The 21058-nt window shown below is 49.6% G+C and overlaps 1 protein-coding gene across 1 annotated transcript in view; it reads right to left on the bottom strand.

The window, feature by feature from the left end:
• Positions 1-624: 624 nt before the first annotated feature.
• Positions 625-21058, bottom strand: part of rl (Mitogen-activated protein kinase rl) — a 34614-nt gene continuing 14180 nt past the window's right edge. Inside the window, exons 6-8 of the mRNA XM_037424467.2 lie at positions 14903-15012; positions 13351-13514; positions 625-996 (exon numbers count right to left, since the gene is read on the bottom strand). Of these exons, the coding sequence (XP_037280364.1) occupies positions 13374-13514; positions 14903-15012 (251 nt within the window). The 3' untranslated portion in view covers positions 625-996; positions 13351-13373. The remainder of the gene's footprint in view (positions 997-13350; positions 13515-14902; positions 15013-21058) is intronic.

Genomic DNA, 21058 nt, shown 5'->3' on the forward strand with positions numbered 1-21058 from the left:
AACAAAACTACCATAAGATGCGACCGGGTATAGCAATAGAGGAAAAAAAAAGAAACAGTTTGGCAGGTTCATCACAGGAGGCAAATATCGACTGGTATTGCGTGCGAGTGCCTCCTCGTCAAGCAAACATTCCGCGAGAAGTGTTAAGTCTAGTATTTACATGCTACAGCAGGCACAAAGCAATGGTGTTGCATGCACCTCTTTTTCAACAGAACCTTATCCAGGAATAGGCGAACTGCAAGCTGCCAATGCCAAGCCAGACGCCAAATGTTTGAAGGCATTCATCTGGTCGTGACACCTTCCTTGCACAACTGTGCCACCCGATCAAAAAGGGGCGGGCGTCACGGTCGACGGGAAAGGGCAACAAGGAGCCAGAGCATTGCTAGACCAGTCCTTTCTGCCAAAAGAACAATGCACAGCAGAAAAAGGCAGTGCAAGGGAGTGCGGCAGGACACGGGGTTGGAGGCGGGGGGGGGGGGGGGGCAAAAAAACTATATATGGCGAAAAAACCGGGATGTGGTCACAACGGGGAAGAGAGAGAACAGTGTCCACGTGTCAGCCCGCACGCGGAAGAGTCAGTGTAAAATAATCTATAAACAAGAAGGAGAAGGCAACAAGGGAGAGTTATACCAGAACGGGAGTCCAGCGCCGATATAGTAGAACGTGCCACAAGTGCGTTGTGACGCGCGCACACAAGCCAACATGTTTCCGTGCACATGCACAAATGGCAAGCACTCGAGCCTAGTCACGACTGAATTCGCGGTCCACATAACTCTCCGATACCGCGCAGGATAGGTGTGGGAAGGGGCACCTTGGTGAAGTACAGACATCGCGAGAGGTCCGTTCTCGGGAACCAGCAACGGTGGCAGCAGCTGCTTTTTCGGCGGCCGCTCGGCAAGGAGGCCAGAACGGGCAGAGCCAAAACGTCCTCGAGCCACCTGGGGCCTTGTGATGCACCCAACAAACGTGAGGCCGCCCGGGTGTGGCACTGGAACTCTGCGTGGAGCAAGTGTGCAAGAATAAGTGTAGCACTCGGGCACTTCCTACCAACAGTACACACTTGCATAAACATTTAAACAGTGCCCTGCAACACATTTAGAGCACGGTCAGAAAACGGTGACAATCTGTTGTCGAAGCTCCCAAGAACATGTGAGCTAAACATTAGAGCACAGCATGGGGCCTGGAATTTACAACAGATTCTCTAAAGTGCCAACGCGTATGCTCGCGTCTACGCGTCAAAAGCGTCAAATGCGCCTCTCGGCGTCGGCTTCGGAGGGGCATACGCGAGCAGGCGCGAGGGATCAAGCCGGGCTTGATATTTCGCCTCCCGTACGCTACGTCCACATGCCTACAGCGGCGCCAACCAACCAGAGGCCGCGATGACTCCGAATGCTGTGCCTAATGGTCGCCGCTTCGAAGGCACAGCCGAGTGCTGAAAGCAAGCATGAAAACTACTCCAAACGTTCCTGAATGACCGCTTCGTAATCTATAACGACAATGAAACGACGAACGACTGCGAGTGCTACCAGTGTGACGTGGTTTCGTGCCAAGTTCGAGCGACACCGACAAATCCAGCGAATGCCGGCCGGCTATGCTAGCACCAGTCCCGTGTGCGATCGTCGGCCGAGCGAAAGGAGCATGTTGGTGTTCTTGTGCTTTGATCTGTGTATTTCTGTGCTAAAAACGAGTGTAAACAGACTTCGGAGGTTCGAAGGTTTGAGCATGAGCCCTCGCCTACCGCGGAGGCAAATCAGATTGGTGTCATCTGCATCCAGCGCAGGCCTCTACCATCTAGTTCGTATGAACCAGCACATGCGAGGCACATCGGCTGAAAAAACTCTACGGTAGTTTCCGTCGCAACAGACGCCATATACGACGCCCGAAATATCACGTAGTTCATACGGAGGAGTTTTTACCTGCACTGTGTTTGTTTTCAACATCGGTATTCATCATCGCTGAAAGCGAACCTCGCACTAGCCAACACATTTCCTTGATGTGAAAACGTAGGTACTTATATAAGTGTATTCGCGAATTGTATGACGCGGAAACATTCGTTGGCTTCGGTTATAATCGTTTTCGTGTGTTGCCAAGATAATAACAAGCGTGCGCTGGTTGGTAGCAGTGAGATGTGACTTCGTGTCGGGTACCAGCGACGCTGACACATTGAGCTGTCAGCGGTCTCATTTCCATTCACGTACAAGACAGAAACTCGAGCGTGCGTTGCTGTGGTGATCGAAAAAGAAAGTTGCATGATTAAGTGCTGCTGGTATTGCCTGCTATTTCACTTCTCGCTTCTTCTGCTTCTCTGGCACGCTCAGTAGCACATACGTTGTTTGGAGGCATTCTAACACACACATTCTTAATTTATAGTTCATTCTGATACTCATAGCTATAGGCATACAATGGCGCTTCTCCGTCGTTTTATAGTTTACTACAACATAACGCACGTTCTGTTTACAGCTGGACAGATAACTGAAAACCTTGTGAGAAGCACCTGATTTGAAATCAGCTGCACGATGACACGATTGTTGGAAGAGAAGATCACCACATGTATGCACAGAATGAATGAAGGTGCACTAGTATAGTACTGCACTTTGTGTAGAAGAAATGCAAAAAGTACCTCATGTGACTTATGAGACCTTTCAGAGCTGTGCATGTATTTATCTGTTCCTCCAGACTGTAATGAGCTGAAGATATTCGATGGTTCCGAACATTGAATATTTGCATGTGTTTCCAAGGAGTCCTTCATTTCTGTTCAGTTTTTTAGTATATGCATTAACTTGGATTATATATACGCATGCACTGAAGCATATTCAGTTTAGTTCTGTTGGAAAACTTGCCAAAACTTCTGTACAGTGCTCTGGTGCAATCGTTTGATCGGTATCTGTCCCACCAAAAATTTTTGGCATGCTTCATTGCATTATAGGGTATTTTGACAATTGATGACATGTGAAAGCCACAGTGCTTGGCTGTAATCTCAAAACCAATGTTTGTCTCATCAAGAAGTGTCAGATGCATTTTGTAGATGTTAAAGGATATTTAAACTACCAGCAAAGTGCTGAAGTTTTCAACACAGCACTGATCCGCAATCACCACCCAGCTTAGAAGTCATTTGTAGAGCTCTCTAACCTGTTCAAATAAAGTTATCAAACACTGGATTGATCTACTTGGTTTGATTCCTAATACCAGTGCGTCTTACTTTTTGGAGGCACTTGTATTATAATAATGTCCTATTTCTCTCATTTATTACAGGGGTGCACTCAAGGGTAGTGATATTTGTTTACCTTGGCACACTTAATGTGATATTACTGTTTAAATCCTTTCATTTTGTATATATGTACGCCACTTTTGCAGAAGCCTCACAGTGAGCAGCCGTATTTGAAAATAAATAAATATACCATCCGAAAGTGTTCCACGCTGTGCTCGGTTCCAATCTGGTCACTAATATTTCTTGCATCATGATGTGTCGGGTGTGTTTTATTGCATTGGAGAACATTTTGGCTGCCTTCCATGAAGGGTTCAGTTCCAGTATTATGACCGATATCTGCGACTTCATGAAGAGTTGGGCGTCATTTGTCGTTTTAGAGAATACTTTGACTAAAGACAACGTCCAGAAGTCTTCCATACAGGGTTCAGTTCCAATATTTATGACCGCTATCTGTGACTTCATAAACAGTTGGTTGTCGCTTGTCGTTTTAGAGACTACTTTGACTGAAGACAACGTCCAGAAATGTTGCATTAAGGTTTCAGTACTAATATTATGGCCGATATCTCGACTTCATAAACAGTTGGGTGTCGCTTGTCGTTTTAGAGAATACTTTGACTTAAGACAACGTCCAGAAGTCTTCCATACATGGTTCAGTTCCAATATTATGACCGCTATCTGTGACTTCATGAACAGTTGGGTGTCGTTTGTCATTTTAGAGAATACTTTGACTAAAGACAACGTCCAGAAGTCTTGCATTAAGGTTTCAGTTCTAATATTATGACCGATATATGTGACTTCATGAACAGTTGGGTGTCGTTTTAGAGAATACTTTGACTAAAGACAACGTCCAGAAATCTTCCATACAGGGTTCAGTTCCAATATTATGACCGCTATCTGTGACTACATGAACAGTTGGGTGTCGTCTGCCGTTTTATAGAATACTTTGACTAAAGACAACGTCCAGAAGGCTTGCATTAAGGTTTCAGTTCCAATATTATGACCGATATCTGTGACTTCATGAACAGCTGCGTGTCGTTTGTCGTTTTAGAGAATACTTTGACTAAAGACAACGTCCAGAAGTCTTCCATACAGGGTTCAGTTCCAATATTATGACCGCTATCTGCGACTTCATGAACAGTTGGTTGTCGTTTGTCATTTTAGAGAATACTTTGACTAAAGACAACGTCCAGAAGGCTTGCATTAAGGTTTCAGTTCCAATATTATGACTGATATCTGTTACTTCATGAACAGCTGTGTGTCGTTTGTCGTTTTAGAGAATACTTTGACTAAAGACAACGTCCAGAAGTCTTCCATACAGGGGTCAGTTGCAAAATTATGACCGATATCTGTCACATCATGAAGTGTCAGGCACAGTTAGTTGCATTAGAGCACATTTCGACTACGGAAAATTCCCAAAGGCATTCTACGCAGTATTTGGTTCCTATCTTATGGCCAATATCAGTTGTATCAATAAGAACCAGGTGTACTTTATTGCATTAGAGGATATTTCGAACACACACATCAGCCGAAAGCCTGCTACTCTGGCCTGAATTGTAGTCTTATGACTGACTTAAATCTGTAAGATCACGAAGTTGCAGGCGTGATTATTAAGTTGACTGATGTAAAATATGTTGTGTAAAAATACTGAAGGTACCAGCATATGCAAGATATTGTTAGTAACTTTGGTAGTGCAGGTATAGAAACCCGGTGGTTTGTAAACCTGATCAGGAGGGCAGCCACGCCTCATTCACCGCAGAGAGGAGGGGGGGGGGGGGGGGGGTGGGGAGAGCTCAATGTCAACTCCATATATTAACATAATAGGGAGGGGGTGCTAAGTCAGCCCTGGGGAGGGGCACTGGGACAAACTTTTGCCCCCCCCCCCCTTAAGGAGAACCCTGCACACGCCTATGATAGACGTACACTACGCTAGACGCAAATGTTCATTCGCGGGAGCGGCGCACGCACCGATGTTGATTTCTGGTGCATACCGCTGTAGTTACTTTGGGCACTGAAATGTCAATTACTTTTAAAATAGTCTAAACTGTGGTGGTTGAAGCACTATCAACTTGTTAACGTGTTCTCATTTCCTCTAAAACATACATTCCCGCTCCAGTTGAGAACGTGCCGTTCTGTGCTGAACTTGGACAGTTCTAAGCCAAAAGATCAAGCAACATTGTGCATCGGCCTTAGACGCGTGGGCGTGAACGCGGTCGACGCGTGCCAGTAGTTGCGCGCCCTTTTCCTCCACAGGCGCGACTAGACGCTTTTGACGCGTACGCGCGTGCATACGCGTGCCAGTGGTTGGCACTTAAGTCAGCTAAAAATCGCTCCTCCTCCCTACAAATGATGCCAAATATGCCAGTCCGCAGTGGGGGTTACCATGGACGCACTCGTGATCACACTGAAAGTGATTCAGTGAGCCGTGCCAACAGTTCATTTGAAAAAAAGGACAAGAAACAGCTCAAGATCATTACATGCGATAAAAAAAATGGACGCATCATCTTGCTCCCTTCCTGCACAGCTTTTAGCATGCTCAGTGGTACGAAATAAAAGAGAAAGCATTTGAAGTGTACAACAAATGCCTGTAACATCGCTTGCACTTGACGGATTCAAGAAATTTTTGCAGCAAGTCACTCGGGAAGCGGCATGCGATAATGGTGGGCCTACTTCATTACAAATCTGAAAACTGTTGCAGGGACTCTAAAAGGGACACTAAAGGCAAATACTAGGTGAATGTTCATTGCTGAAATAGCAGTGCAGAAACACGGTAGCACTGCTTTTGTGCCAAGGAAGTGCTTATTTTGAAATAAAATCACGTTCTAGCAGTCCGCATCGCCTTAGCATGTTTCAAATCCCCCCACCTCAAGCAGAAAGTGTCACGTCACTGTCGCCGTGAACAATGTTGCCCAGAATTACTGTGCGGCGGCCGCCACTAGCAGTAGTAGAACGAAAGTAGCAGGAGCCACAGCAGCAACAATGGCCGCTGAACAATTTCTTGCCACGGCCTGCGAGATGGCAGACGTGCTTGGTTTGACTGGGCTCTGCTAGATGGCACAACGTGTCCAGTTTAACCAGGCAAAAATTAAATTTTTAGCCGCTCGCACCATTCCCCGTAGTAACATCCGGCGGTTCCTTTTTCTATGAATCAAAGCAGCATTTTATTAGGTCTCTTCAGGGGAGACGCGGGTCAAAAAGTCATGGTTTTACGGAAAATTTCCGCTTTTTTTTTTTCGGTTGTATTGGCATTTTTGGACTATAATATTTTACTTCTGAAAATATCAAGCTGGAATTCGCACGAGAAATGATCTGAAAATGATCTGACCAGTAGGTGCTGCTACTGCCAACATGCTGCTTTACGAAATCGATGTGCCGACTGCCCTTGTGGCGGGTGCCCAATGCCCAACCTGCCGCGAACGGGAACTCTGCATTCCTCAAACTGTGCTGTGAAAATGCCGATTGCCCTGAATCTACACTTTCATTCAGGCATGCATGGAGACGTACTACTTCGGCTAAGGACCAAGGGACGAGCGCTCGTTTCGACAGCGGCAGCTCGTGTATAGGCGCAGGCCATGACCAACTTTCACAATTCTGTGCGATTTTCGGTCTTCGAGCTTTCAGTGCAACATGCTTTTCATTGTGCCCCAATTTGATGCAAAAAGAATGGTTTCCTAATACATGCCAACTTTCCAAACTTGTTTTTCTCATTTTCATTTTTTTCGACAATTTCACGTTTTCTAGGCAGCCTTTTAGACAGTTAACACGATTGTAAGACGACTAGAATGTAAGACGACCCCCCCAAAATCGCATCTCAAAAAAAAAAAAAAAAAAAAAAAAGGACGTGCGCATTTTACACAAGGCTGGAGTCGTCCTCGCTGGTGCTGCTGCCGTCATTGCTGCTGCAGTCCCACAGCACGTCGTCGTCAAGGGTGAGTCCACACTTTGCGAACGACCGCACCACGGCATCGCGTGGGACGGCCGCCCATGCGGAGAGGACCCACCTGCACACGGTAGCCAGGGAGGCTCTCCTCACACGCCCGCTTGGCGTAAGTTCGCGGCTTCCTGACGAAATCCACTCGTTGTATTCGCGGCACAGGAGGTCTTTAAAAGGCTTGTTGACCCCCACGTCGAGAGGCCGAAGCTGCCCCGTCAAGCCACCGGGAATGACGAGCATGTCGGTATGCTCCTTCTGGAGCACCGCTTTTACCTTGGCGGTAAGGTGGCCTCTGAATGAGTCCAACACTAGCATGTTGGGGATGTCCTTCTTGAGGGATGCCCCCGGCCTCAGGAGCCACACGAGACGGTACCACTCCACGACCATGTCGTCCGTCATGAAGCCCTTTTCATTCACCCGTACCACCACGCCTTTGGGAAGTGCCTCTTTAGGCATCGTCTTCCGTTTGAAGACGATGTACGGGCGGAGTTTGGTGCCATCAGCCAAGCACGACAACATTACAGTGAAACGGAGCTTTTCGTTGCCCGTTGTAAGTAGGTTTACATTGCGTGCACCCTTCACGTTCACTGTCGTGTTGCTCGTCATGTCAAAGTAGACGGGCATTCGGTCGGCATTGCCGATTTGGCCAAGCAAGTACCGTCGGGTGTCGCGGAGTTTGAGGAAGTGCCGATGGAAGGCGAGGACTTTCTCCTCGTATGCGGCCGGCAACTTCTGGCACACGCTGGTGCGGCGACGTAGAGAAAAACCAGCCCTCTTCATAAATTTAGACGCCCAGGCCCTACTAGCTTTGAATTGAGACCTTGGTATCCCTGCCTGAACAGCGTAGACACGAGCTTGCTGCGTGACCATTTCGCAGGTGACCAACAACGATCCATCGCGTAGGTCAGTCACGTAGGCCACAAGCTTCGCCTCTAGTTCCGAAAAGCGGCCAGACTTCGGCCCGCGAAAGCCACGGCGCTTGGAGTCGCACGAGAAAATTTCCTCGCGCTGAAGCCGCCACTTCCGCACCACACATTCACCGATTCCGAACTTCCGTCCTGCTGCACAGTTGTTGGTTTCCTCCGCATGAAGAATAGCAGCCCGCTTAAACGCTGCCGTAAACGAGCGCCGAGTGTTCTTCGAGCCTACGGCACTCATGTCAGACAGAAGTGACTCGAGAGAGCCGGTCGTGGACACAAGCGACAGGAGCACGCGGCGACGCGCCCGCTTAGAAAATTGTATCACGAAGAGGAGCTCTTCCGTCAACTACCAATACCCCCCTACGGCGGCTCTTCCATCGATTACCGGTGCTCCCTCAAGAGCCGTGCGCTCGTCATAAAGGCACTCGTAATGCGCGCAGTAGATGCTAAAAAAAGAAAAGCTTTTGTATAAGCACGCGGAAAACTATGCGCTTTGGGTTGAGCGGGAAACTATTCGAGATGACAATACATGGTTCGATTTCGATTCTAAGATACATGGTTCGATTTCGATTCTAAGACGACCCCCCAACATTGGATTGTCAAATTTGAAAAAAAGGGTCGTCTTACAATCGTGTAAATACGGTATATTTATCGTACAATAACGAAACTTGGCACGCATGTTCTTCAACACATGCAGAATTGAAACATCTACTTGAAATTGCAATGCCTACCAGAATTAGTTGTGAAAATATCAGGTTATTGTTTCAAGGGAGAATGAAAATAATTAGTCATTCAATACGATTTTTTTCCCTTGGTTCCAATATTTCTGTGATATATCTAGATAGATATTTGCACTTTACAATCTACCAAGAGTCAAATAAGATCACAGACAATGCTTTTACTGGAAGTTGAGTACCTAAAAGAGTACCCGCAAAACATGCAACTTTTTGCTATTGTGCATGGCGTAACTCAATAACTATAGCAGCTACACAAAAAATGATTGCATATTTGAAATCTCCACGAAAAACTATATTACAGTGGAGCCCACATATAACGGCCTCACTTAAAACGAACAAAATCACACTTACAACGAACGTCTCCAAGTGCCGCTGATCGGTTACAGCGAACGAAAGTAGCGGTCTGCCGACTTCCCGGGAAACCACTTTCGACTACCGATCAGGCATCCGTGAGGTGCCTGTACATTCTCATTGTTAAACGCCGACCCTGCCTCCGTGACCCTCTAGTTGCCGCTCTCCCCGACCCATGGAGGAAGAAAAGCTGTTTCCTTCCTCCATGCCCCGGCTGCTTTTTGTTACACAACCCTCCGTCCTTTGTCCCCCCCGCTACTCTGAGCACCCCGCATCACCAGACGAGGCCAGTGTTTTCACATTGCCACCAATCTTTTGAAGACCGGTCGGCCATCTACCCTGTTTTTGACCGCTGGTACTGTTGTTGGCGTCGCCGGCCTGGAGTGACCAGACCCTTTGCCAACATCGTCGGCCACCGTCTGTATCGGATAGTCTGCGTCTAGTGCACGCACGTACGCTACCCCACCAACTCTGATGATTCGAGATTCGTTTCGTGTTTAGGACTTGTTATCGCTCACTTCCCACTCTGCTCTCCAGCCTTCCGCGCAAGTGCCGAAGCGCGAAAACGGCTTTTAAATTGCGCAGAACGAATCGCGAAATATCGAAGTTCGTGAGGCCACGTAAACCCGCTGGCGCAACAAAACGATTTTATGACCACGGCCGCCGATTTTTCGCACACTACCGCGCGCACCGATCCAGGCAGCCGTGCTTTGACTTTTGAGCGCGTAGGCACTCTTTCCAAGTTTTTTTTACGGGCAAGTTTCGCAGACCTTTCAAGCAAGCTACCCAACCTGCCTCCTTCCAGTGTGTTTTGGTTTTCGAGGTCGCCCTCCCGCCGCATCCTCCCCTCTCTTTATCGCAACTCCTTGCCCTTCTCTCGCAATCTGCTCTCCTCTCTTGATCACAACCCCTTCGCCCACGGAGGAAGGAAATGCCTTAAGCCGTCTCCACCGCACCGCGACGCCCGCCACGCTGGCTCGAAATTGTTTCGTTTTCTGACTGAAAATGGGCCCAGAGCTGTTCCACGTGTTCTGGCATGTGTGTCGCGTGTGCGCATCTTGCTCGCTCTTGGTGTGCGTGTGTGATCATGATGGCCGACGAAAGGATTAGCACGCTTTTTCCGGCTACTCAACAAAACGTCGAAAGTGTGACCGCCTGGCTTGAGCGTAATCCGCGCGTTTGGTGCCGCATTGCGGAGCGCTTACTCATAGCTGTTGACCACCTGGCAGCCAACTTGCCGCTTCGAGCGTCTCGGTATTCAGCTGTGGAGATGGTGAATGTTTCGTGGGCGGCAGGGACGGCTACATGCGCGCGAAGCTGTTTTCGCGACTTTGTCGACGTCGGACTTGATGCCGAGCCTGAAGCTTCCGAATAGGACCACTGCGGCGGCGATTTGTGGCAGCACATCGTCGACTTCGACCTGGGAGAGCGGGTGGGACATCTGTTGCAATGGTTTAATTACGGCCGACTATGATGCCGACACTGCGGAACCGTGCACGGATTGGGGCATTGTGAATGAAGTACGTGGCGAGAGCAATTTGAAGGAATGGGATTGCGACAACGACGAAACTTCGGAGCCAGTGCCTCATGCAGCTTATGCCACGGACCTCGGCAAACGAGCACCCTGCCGTTTTAAATGAACTCAAGACCACCCTTATCGCTTATACTCTTCGAAACACGTGCATCACCGACAATTTGGGGCAACAAAAAAGTTTGTGTTTTCACTCGCAACTTTTTTTAAAAGCTGTGTTCCATTTACTATGAACTTCGGGATACAGCGAACGAATGCCACGTCATGCTCAGGTTCATTTAAGCGGGCTCGACAGTAATAACAAAATTTTCAAGTGTCAATGATTAAAAATTAACAGTTCTTTCGAGCAGCATCTCCTTTTAATGCATGGAAGGTTCTTAATTTAGTGCAGCTGATTAATTGATTGATATGTGGGGTTTAACGTCCCAAAACCACCGTATGATTATGAGAGACGCCGTAGTGGAGGGCTCCAGAAATTTCGACCACCTGGGGTTCTTTAACGTGCACCCAAATCTGAGCACACGGGCCTACAACATTTCTGCCTCCATCGGAAATTAATTTAGTGCCGTTAGTTCGATTACTAGTGATTAATTGTAGGTGGTAAGTTTGATGTCATCTGAATCATTTTGCAATTGTCCTACTCGTGACGCATGCGTTCTTGTGCATTTACCTTAATTTCTTGGCAAATACTAAAGCACTGCTGCTGATAATATTGTCGCTTTAGACATTGTCATACATTGAGCTTTCACTCTGACATAAATTGTTATTAGACTTTAGCGTCCCTATAAAAACGTGCGTAGTTTGAACTGGCCAACCTTCAGATGATTTGGTTCAAGAAAAAAAAAAAAAAAGACCACAAAGGACAGTTGGCACATTTTAAGCCCTGTTATTTCAATTGCAAAACAGTGCGCAGAATTTAATATGTATTGCAACTCAGTGAATCTCTCCATTTCTTACAAACATACAACTGCGGTGCAGTACTGCAGTCAAGACAATGAAGGGAGATGAGACGATGAGCAAGCAGCTGCCTGGCCACGTTAGCACACTATCAAGCTGGCTTCTCGTGCCCAACTTTCCAATTTTTTTATCTTGGTGCAATCTGCATGTGAACTGGCTGTTGGGTAGTCAATCCTGAACGTAAATTGCAAGAAGCATCAAGGCTGAAAACAACGGGAAACACATGGCAGATGCAACAAGTAACGGCAAGTACACTCAAACCTCATTATAACAAAGTTTCATCTTATATGCTTGTTATATCCGAAAATTAATTATGAATAGCATAACTAACACTATACATATTGCAAGACTATTTTTCATTTACTTCGTTATGACCAATATTTCGTTATACCCGGGTTTGTTGTATTGAGGTACGAGTATGAGAAGTTCAGGCAGGTCCATTGCTAATCGTCCGAGCATACACTAGCCAAGTTGGGCCCTATGCGGCCAAGCATGGCCCTTTGTGGTGAGCCTAGATATGTCAACTGTAACACGTGCATACCTTCTACTATACATTAAACCAGTTCACCTGGTAACGTAAAACACAGGCAAGCTGCAGAACTACCGTAAAAACCGGAATGTATGTCAGACCGGAATATAGGCCAACCCCCAAACTTTGAATCTCTAAAAAAAATTTTGGAAAATCGTAAAGCATCGCAGCGCACCTTTACCTTGGTAAATGCGCGACAAACCAGCTGCACTGTGGTGACATTTATTAAGACACTAATCTTATGTAGTTAAACGCCAGAAGGCCACAAAGTGCTGTCCCTCAGACTCGTCTGTCCGAACTTGAGTTCGATGACGTCCGTTTTTCACTAGTGACGGTCCCAGAGTGCATCGTCCTCCATTCCAACCCATGCATTACTGATGCTGCATTTGCGGAAAACAGCAGTACGCCGCCTCAGTGCAAAGCTTTTCCGGTTCATAAATCGATGCACCCACGATGGCGATTCCTTGAATTGCACCCTTGTGAGCCAAGTCTAGCGCTATCCAGAGTCACGCGGCGTCTCCAGAGCTTTCCCGCGAATACACTCTGCTGTTACGGGTAGCGACCTTGCATGCAGCTCCTGGACGAATTCGAGTAGCATCTCCAGTTTGAGGTGCACTACAGTCTGTCCATGAACCTATGTTTTTTTTGTTTTTTTTTTTGTTTTTAAATTGCTGCAGGATGTTATGCGCTGCTTTTGGCTCCTCCGATATGGGACGATTTTCTCCGATTAACCAAATTCCCGTTGGACCGCCAGGTTGCCGTGCGCTTCGGCATACTCAATAACTTTTTTTCTTAAGGCCTACCGTAAACTGCCGTCAACTACTACTCATTTCTGCAGAAGATAGAAAAAAAAATACAGCAGGCTGGCAGCAAATAATCGAGGCAAAATGGCGTTGCTAGTACACTGTAGGCATTGCCTAGCCTTGCCCAACGGTGCCGCTACTAATGCTTACAATGGCAATGGAGGCTTTCAACTTCAGCTGCCCATTGTTGCGAGACTTCCACATTTTTTTTCTGCAAATGAATGGCACATAAGACAAGAGTCGACTTTCCATTGCATTTAAGGGGAAAAAAATCGACCTATATTCCAGTTTTTACGGTATTTTCACATCCTGAAGAAGTGCCAGCTGCAAAAGCCCAGCACAACATGACGAAGTAGATCGACCCTCATCTGAGACAGACGTACGTAGCAGAGGTGGCACGATCAGCTCAGGAGGAAGCTTGCTGCGGCGGCCGGCTGGCATTGCGTGCCTGGAACAACTTGGTCTCCTCAAAGACCAGCACCTTCAGTTGTTCCTTGGGCAGGTCGTCCAGCTCCGTCTCAAACTTGAACGGCTCATCTGCCACAGGCTGCAAAACACAAACCACGGTATGCAAGAGTCAACGCAGATACTTTTTCTGCGGCTGCGACATAAAAAACAAATGTACAAGCAGACAAAATGTACTCTTTCTCTAAGCACAATTTCCTGAAGTGCACACCAGCAGTGTCCAGAGACCTGCGCTTTAAATTTGTTACCCCACTACCCTACATTTCCTTCTAGCTCTATTGTTCAAGAATACAGTAAAACATTGGTTATATAGACGTCGCAGGGTCACCAAATATATCATATCATCCATAATTCGTATCACCAGGAAACAGAAAATTAGTATGCGACAGAACAAGGTTGGCATACAGTTAGATTTATTGTTTCTCATGAAGAAGTCTGAAAGATTGCCAGCACAGTTTTTAGATGTCGACGATCACACTTGTAACTTGTAGTAAATATAAGCCATGAGCATACGTAATTAGTGAACAGCTAGTAGCCTCTTCTAAGTCGTGACACGCTTTTCTGCACAACATTAAAGTACTGCTGTGAAAGGGACCCAAGAAGTGCGTTGCACGTGAACCGGTGAAGGCTGGAAAATTTTCGAACTGCTGGCATTTGTTATTTTCTTATCGCGGTGGTGCTGGGGGCAGTTTTTCAGGCGACCTGGGTCCAGTCCCCCATGCAAATCTGAGTGTTGGCCAGGGCACATGCATGCCAGCACTTGAGCTCCCCTGCCCGTGCAGTCTTCTGTCGCAGCGCCTGTCTGTACCTGCGCGGTATGTTGGGATCATAACAAACGTCGTGGGGCAGGCATTAAAGGCCACGAACACAGAAAAATTTGTATCGCCCCGAAACTCGCACGAATCAGTGAGGCTCTACTGTATGCGGTATATAAATGCCAATAGAAAAAGTGTGCATAATGCATTAGAGGTTTAACAGATATGAATATCAGTTACCTATCTGTACTATTATTAAGCAGCAATATTTTTTTTTGGAGCCTCACAACGGTTTTTTAGTTCCTGTGTACCTACAGTTCATATGTAAATGCAAACGCACGTGTTATGTGGATACAGTTGAGAAAGGTGTGTAGCGTTTCTTCTAGCAAAGTTCACATGTGTACAAATTAAACTATACATGATGACTGAAGGAGTTGCCACTAGACAGCACATTTTAGAGTGAAATAGGAAATGTACAGAACCTACACCATTGTTTTCCTGAAAACGGTAACTATTTTATTATTACACACATGTGTTGTTGTTGAGCTAACAAAAAGGTTTGCTTGAGAGACTACTGCAATATCCCTATAGTGGCCCAGAGCGTATTAGCACGTACCTCCCCCCCCCCCCCCCCCACACACACACCTTGTGATGCCACAGTGCACAAGACAAATCAGAAGGAAATGTATAATGCTTCCTACACTCATGGCCTCACCTCATCACCGGGATCGTAATACTGTTCCAGGTAAGGATGTGCGAGGGCCTCTTCAACATTTATTCTTCGATGAGGGTTGAAGGTCAGCATCTTGTCCAAGAGATCCAGAGCTGCGGCAGATGTTAATAAAAGCGAAGGAAGTTGCATAATCTTTCTTATGATAATTTGAACATTGCCAGTAGGCTGCTCAATCCATGCTACCAGAGCAAGATCATACAAGGCATTGAGAGAGTAGACGCAGATGTCACCATACCGTATTTACCCAATTCCAACATGTCCCCGATTCTAACGTGCACATGAGTTACATGACCCAAGAACAAAAATACAGCTATGGGGCAGTTTAAATGTCTGTACTTCAATCCAACACAAATGCGATTTTAAAGTATTTTTTCTGGAAAAAAAAAAAAGAAGTGCACATTGGAATTGGGTCAACACGGCAGTTTATGGAATAGATACTTTTTTGTACCGCATCTAACCTTGCTGTGGCGAAATGGATAAAGCAAGTGTCTACTGTGAAGAGTCTTGGCCTGGCCCACACATAATAAATCCAACATAAGCAAGCAGAAACGGATCACAAAGGAGCTAAGTCATTCTATGCATCTATATACAGTGAAATCTCGATACAACGAATTTGAAGGGACCGCGGAAAATAGTTCGTTATTTTGAAATATCGTTATAGTGAAAACATCGAAAATTCGCATTAAAAATCGTAAATGCAACAAAAGGAGTCGCCTACCTTTGCTGTGTACACATCCGCAAACGCTTGATTTTATGACGAGCGTGAAAAGAAACAAAACGCGAAGTATTCCGGAATGAGCGCACGTTTATTTGAAAAAGTCGGTGATCTTAGCCTGGCGGGTGCCGCTCAACTGCCGCAGGACGAACACTTCGAAGTTGTCCACATTCTTATGCTCTGCTTCAGTGGCATTGCTGCACCTGCCAAGGTAAGTGCGCATCTTTCGCACGCATTCCATGATGTCGGCGTTGGAAAGCGCTTCTTCTGGTTGGCTAACGGGCGCGGTGTCAGCGTCGTCTTCGCCATTGGCGTCCTCGTCGCTGTTATCACCACGAGCAGCACTGACGATGTCATCGGTCGTCAGTTCGGCTGACGTTGTGGGAATTGAGGCTGGCCCGCTGCCTTTGCGCGGGCTTTCCCGCCTTTCTGCCATTCTCATGTCCCGACATGTCTGCCCTCCTTTGCTGTCTGCCGCGCCGGGAAGGGCGGAGTGACGTTTACCTCCCTCACCCGGTAGCGGATGTTGACTGTGGCGCCGCGCGGGGAGCCTCCCGAGAGGTTTTCGCGCGCTGCGTCAGGAGCGGTGAGTACAGTCCGGGACTTCAAACGGTGAGCCACGAATTCTTTTCCGTCCGTCGAGTCCCGTCGCTCGGGGCTCGTCGGACTTCGCTGACGGCGCCTCGCGCCCGATGCGAACGCTCACCTTTTGTTGCCCCGCTGCGTACTCACGGCCGAAGGGCAGTACGGTGTCCTAGTGCGTGGCCTAGCTACGCCGACCCGTCTCCCTTCGAAGCCAACGCGAGCGCCTTTGCCCTCGCTCGAGCAACCGGGCCCCCTTTGTCCCGGTGTCTCCGTGGATCACCTTTACCGCGGAGACGTGCTCGTGGCACCCTGTGTAGTACTTTGTGCCCGTGGCGTGGATAAGCCTACTTGCTTTCCCGCCGCGCCTATTTGCAACGGGCTGTACTGCGTTTGGTGTTGCCACAATAAAGTGTTGCGACTTGAGCAGTATCGTGTTTCCCGCCACGGCGACGGTTAACGCGTGCCCTGCGGCTCGCTAAGACCGGACCCACGCTGGTGGCCGTACTCCTTCGGGATACGTGTACACCACACTGGCGCCCAACGCGGTATCAAAAGCTCTAGCTTTTGACTGCTCTTAGCGAGTCAGTTCGCCTGCGCGATTCGGGCTCGTCGCAACATGGCTGCTTCGCGGGACTTTTGTCCGCTGTCCCTTTTAGCGGATGCCGCGTTGCACACGGAGGCCATTGCCTCTATGGACGGGAACCCTTCTGCACCCGTCCGTGTCGGCACCCCCTATTGCGGTGACGACACGAGGCGCCTAGCCGCTCCCTTTGGAGATGGCGCGTCGCTTCGGAATGGGCCTCTTGCCCTACCCGAACGTTACGCACAAGCGCCTCCGACGCCCGTCCGTGTCGGCACCCCCTATTGCGGTGACGACACGAGGCGCCTAGCCGCTCCCTTTGGAGATGGCGCGTCGCTTCGGAATGGGCCTCTTGCCCTACCCGAACGTTATGTCTGCTTCGTGGCATGCCGCGTTGCACCAAGAGGCCACCGCCTCTATCGACGGGCGCCCTTCGGCGCTCGCCTGTGTCGTCACCCCTTCTTGTGGTGAATACACTCCTACGTGGTAGCTGACGCGCTATCTCGTGCCCCTTGTTGTCTGCCGAGAACCTGGATTTCGGTGCGACGGCCGCTCGCGGTGCCTTAGCACATGCAAGCGTCGGGGGCGAAACAGCAGCTTCGCCGCCATTCGGCGAGAAGGGTGAGTCCCCATGCGGACAAACCTTGGCTGCTAACCAGGTAAGCGGCGCACCGCGAAGCGGCCGAGCGGGGGAGCTTTCCGAAGGCCACGGGGCCGAGAGCGAACCCGTAACGCCGACTCACGCGGCGGTTGCTGCGGTCCTGTGTGGGCGCGATACCAGACTCCCCCATTTGGGAGAATGGGAATTGCTTTCGGCAGCGAAGAGCTACTGAAGGCTCAGCAGAGTGATCCGTTTCGAGTCTCGGAGGGACGGAGCGCCGTATACGCTGCTTGCTTTGCGGCGGGCGCCGTTAAACCGTCTTGACGAGGCGCGGAGCGCCGTTACGCTGCTTGTTCTGCGGCGGGCGCGATTAGGGGGCTGAAACAGCGTGTGTCGCTGAGTCCCCGGCGGATTCATTTTGCTGGACCATGACGGGCTCCTGCTGAAATATATAGCCACTGACGACGAGTCCATAGACCCGTTTAAGGTGGTTATGCCCAAAAGTCTGAGAGCCGCACTGTTGCGATCCTCTCACGACGAATCCATGGCCGGTCACCTGAGTGGCTCGAAAGTTTTTGCAAACTGAGCAATGTTGTGACCTGGCCCGGCACGAAGCGTGGCTTTTATCGCTATTCCGTGCCTGCCACGTCTGACGAACGGTTGAGCCAAGGGTTGGAAAGCCGCCCGGTCTTATGAACCGATTGTCAGTGAGCGTCCGTGGCGCGTACTAGCTGAAAGATCCCCTTTGGGAAAACTCAGCCGTGCCCACATCGCAGACCTGAAGCCCTTTGTCACGGTCTGACGAGCTCGCGCCAGTGCCCTGCGGCACTTCGCGCAAGCAACGGGCACACCCGGAGCGACGGACCGCATTCGGACCCCGCGCCGGTATAATCTGAGGAAGCGGTCACCTTTGTGATTTCGCGCCGGACGGCGGACTTCTCCGCAACCGAAGGCCCTCAGTTTACTGTCTAGCCTCAGTATAGGTTAGCTTCTTTACGGCCTTTTCTCGTAAAGGAGTTGACCCCGCCCTGTCTGCTGCCAGTGTTTCTTTTTTTTTTTTTGAAGTGTTCACGTGTATTTTATGTTTCTTTTGTCTAATATTAAGTGTTATTTGTGTTTTATGTTTTTTCGCCAGAGGTTGAGTGTCGTTTTGCTCTGTTTTTACTTTTTTTTTCGTATTCGTTTCGTCTACCGCGAAGGGAGCTGTGTGTGACCTTGTGTGTCGGTGCTTGCCGGGAGGGAGAGAGACGAAGGACGCTTTGCGCCTACGCTCGCGCAGCTGTCGGCGGTGTGTGTGCGTGCTTCTGTGCGTGTGTGGGTGCGTGACGCTTCGATGCGAGCCCGCGAGGAGTGCGTCATAGCTTCCCCCCATCGATGCGGACGCTGGAGGTGCTGGGGGGTCATTGACCCACTGACGTCAGACCATCTGGCTGTGCTCTGCTCTCGGCCGTCGCCGAAGAAGCCGTGCTGCCTTTCCCACCATGGCTCCTGCGCGAGGCCAGCTGAAAGCAGCTATATGCTGCCGGCCAACGCCAGGGCGCCTCGCAGCCAATTTCGGTTCGGCCTCCCTGACCACCGGAGAGGCCCGGCTTCCCGCAACGTCCAGCTCCCTCATCGAGCCAGAAATGGAGCCAGAAATGCGGGGCCTCCGAACAACCGAAGCGGCTTTCGTCGGACTCGCGGCTTATCAAGAGCAGGAACAAGCCATCAGTGAGCCCCCCCTTCCGGTACCTCTGACCTCGCACTCGGGCATCGCACCCAGCGGACACTGTCACGCCTTTCCGCCCCTCCGCGCAGTGGACGCTATCCCCCTTCAGCACCACGAACACTAATGCCACGTTTCTGTGCTCCCTTCTGCAGTATTTGTATAGTGTCATGTGTTTACTTTGTTATGTATGTTTTGTTTCTCATTTGTGATCTTTTTTTAGCAGCAGTAGCAGGGCTGGACTGAGGTTAGCTACCGCTCATTGCAGTGTCATTTTAACTGCATGGGTGACGTCCGGCTGCCTTTTGCAGACCGGTAAAGGACAAGTTTAGGAGAGGGGGATGTGGGAATTGAGGCTGGCCCGCTGCCTTTGCGCGGGCTTTCCCGCCTTTCTGCCATTCTCATGTCCCGACATGTCTGCCCTCCTTTGCTGTCTGCCGCGCCGGGAAGGGCGGAGTGACGTTTACCTCCCTCACCCGGTAGCGGATGTTGACTGTGGCGCCGCGCGGGGAGCCTCCCGAGAGGTTTTCGCGCGCTGCGTCAGGAGCGGTGAGTACAGTCCGAGACTTCAAACGGTGAGCCACGAATTCTTTTCCGTCCGTCGAGTCCCGTCGCTCGGGGCTCGTCGGACTTCGCTGACGGCGCCTCGCGCCCGATGCGAACGCTCACCTTTTGTTGCCCCGCTGCGTACTCACGGCCGAAGGGCAGTACGGTGTCCTAGTGCGTGGCCTAGCTACGCCGACCCGTCTCCCTTCGAAGCCAACGCGAGCGCCTTTGCCCTCGCTCGAGCAACCGGGCCCCCTTTGTCCCGGTGTCTCCGTGGATCACCTTTACCGCGGAGACGTGCTCGTGGCACCCTGTGTAGTACTTTGTGCCCGTGGCGTGGATAAGCCTACTTGCTTTCCCGCCGCGCCTATTTGCAACGGGCTGTACTGCGTTTGGTGTTGCCACAATAAAGTGTTGCGACTTGAGCAGTATCGTGTTTCCCGCCACGGCGACGGTTAACGCGTGCCCTGCGGCTCGCTAAGACCGGACCCACGCTGGTGGCCGTACTCCTTCGGGATACGTGTACACCACAACGTGCATGCTTCGTCGTCGCACTGCACATAGTCCTCGAACGTCACCGAGGCATCCATCGCGAGTCTTTCGACGACTTCTTGCCACATGCCACTCGCGTCGCTTTCTTTGCTGCCTTGTTCAGATTCAGATGGCATTACTGCCAAGCCTGCCTTCCTCCAGCAGTTCTGGATGGTGGTTGATGTAACGCTCCACCAGGCCCCGGTAACCATTTCTGTGGCCTGTCGCACATTGATGGAGGTAGGCAGCTTCATCCGAAGATTTATCAGCAATCGCTGAACCAGGCGTGTCCGGTAATGGGCCTTGACACTTTTTATGATGCCTTGGTCCAGTGGCTGGAGCAAGGACGTACAGTTCGGAGGCAAGAATGTCAGCCTGACATTAACAAGATGCGCCGAGCAGTTGTCGGCGATAATCAGGATTTTCCTACCTGCGCTCCTCATCTCATCGTCCACCTTTAGTAGCCACTCGGAGAATAACTCTCGTGTCATCCACGCGCGTGAATTAGCCCGATAATCGCACGGCAATGAAACAACGTTCCTCATGCAGCGAGGCTTCTTGTATTTGCCGATCACCAAGGGCTTCAGCTTCTTGGTGCCTGTGGAATTGCAGCATAACAATACCGTAATCCGGACTTTGGACTGCTTGCCGCCTTTGCAGCTGTTCCCTTTAAAATGCATGGTTTTATCAGGAAGCATTTGATAGAAGAACGCTATTTCGTCCGCATTGAATATATCATCTTCGGAGTATGAAGCGACGATTTCACGGAACTTCTCGTCCCTCCATGCAGCAGCGCTTGCTGCGTCTGCCGCCTTCTCTTCACCAGACACCACTTGCCAGGTGATTCCATTCCTTTCACGGAAACGATGAAGCCA

Source organism: Rhipicephalus microplus, chromosome 3 (assembly GCF_043290135.1).
Source record: "Rhipicephalus microplus isolate Deutch F79 chromosome 3, USDA_Rmic, whole genome shotgun sequence".
NCBI classification, from domain to species: Eukaryota; Metazoa; Arthropoda; class Arachnida; order Ixodida; family Ixodidae; genus Rhipicephalus; species Rhipicephalus microplus.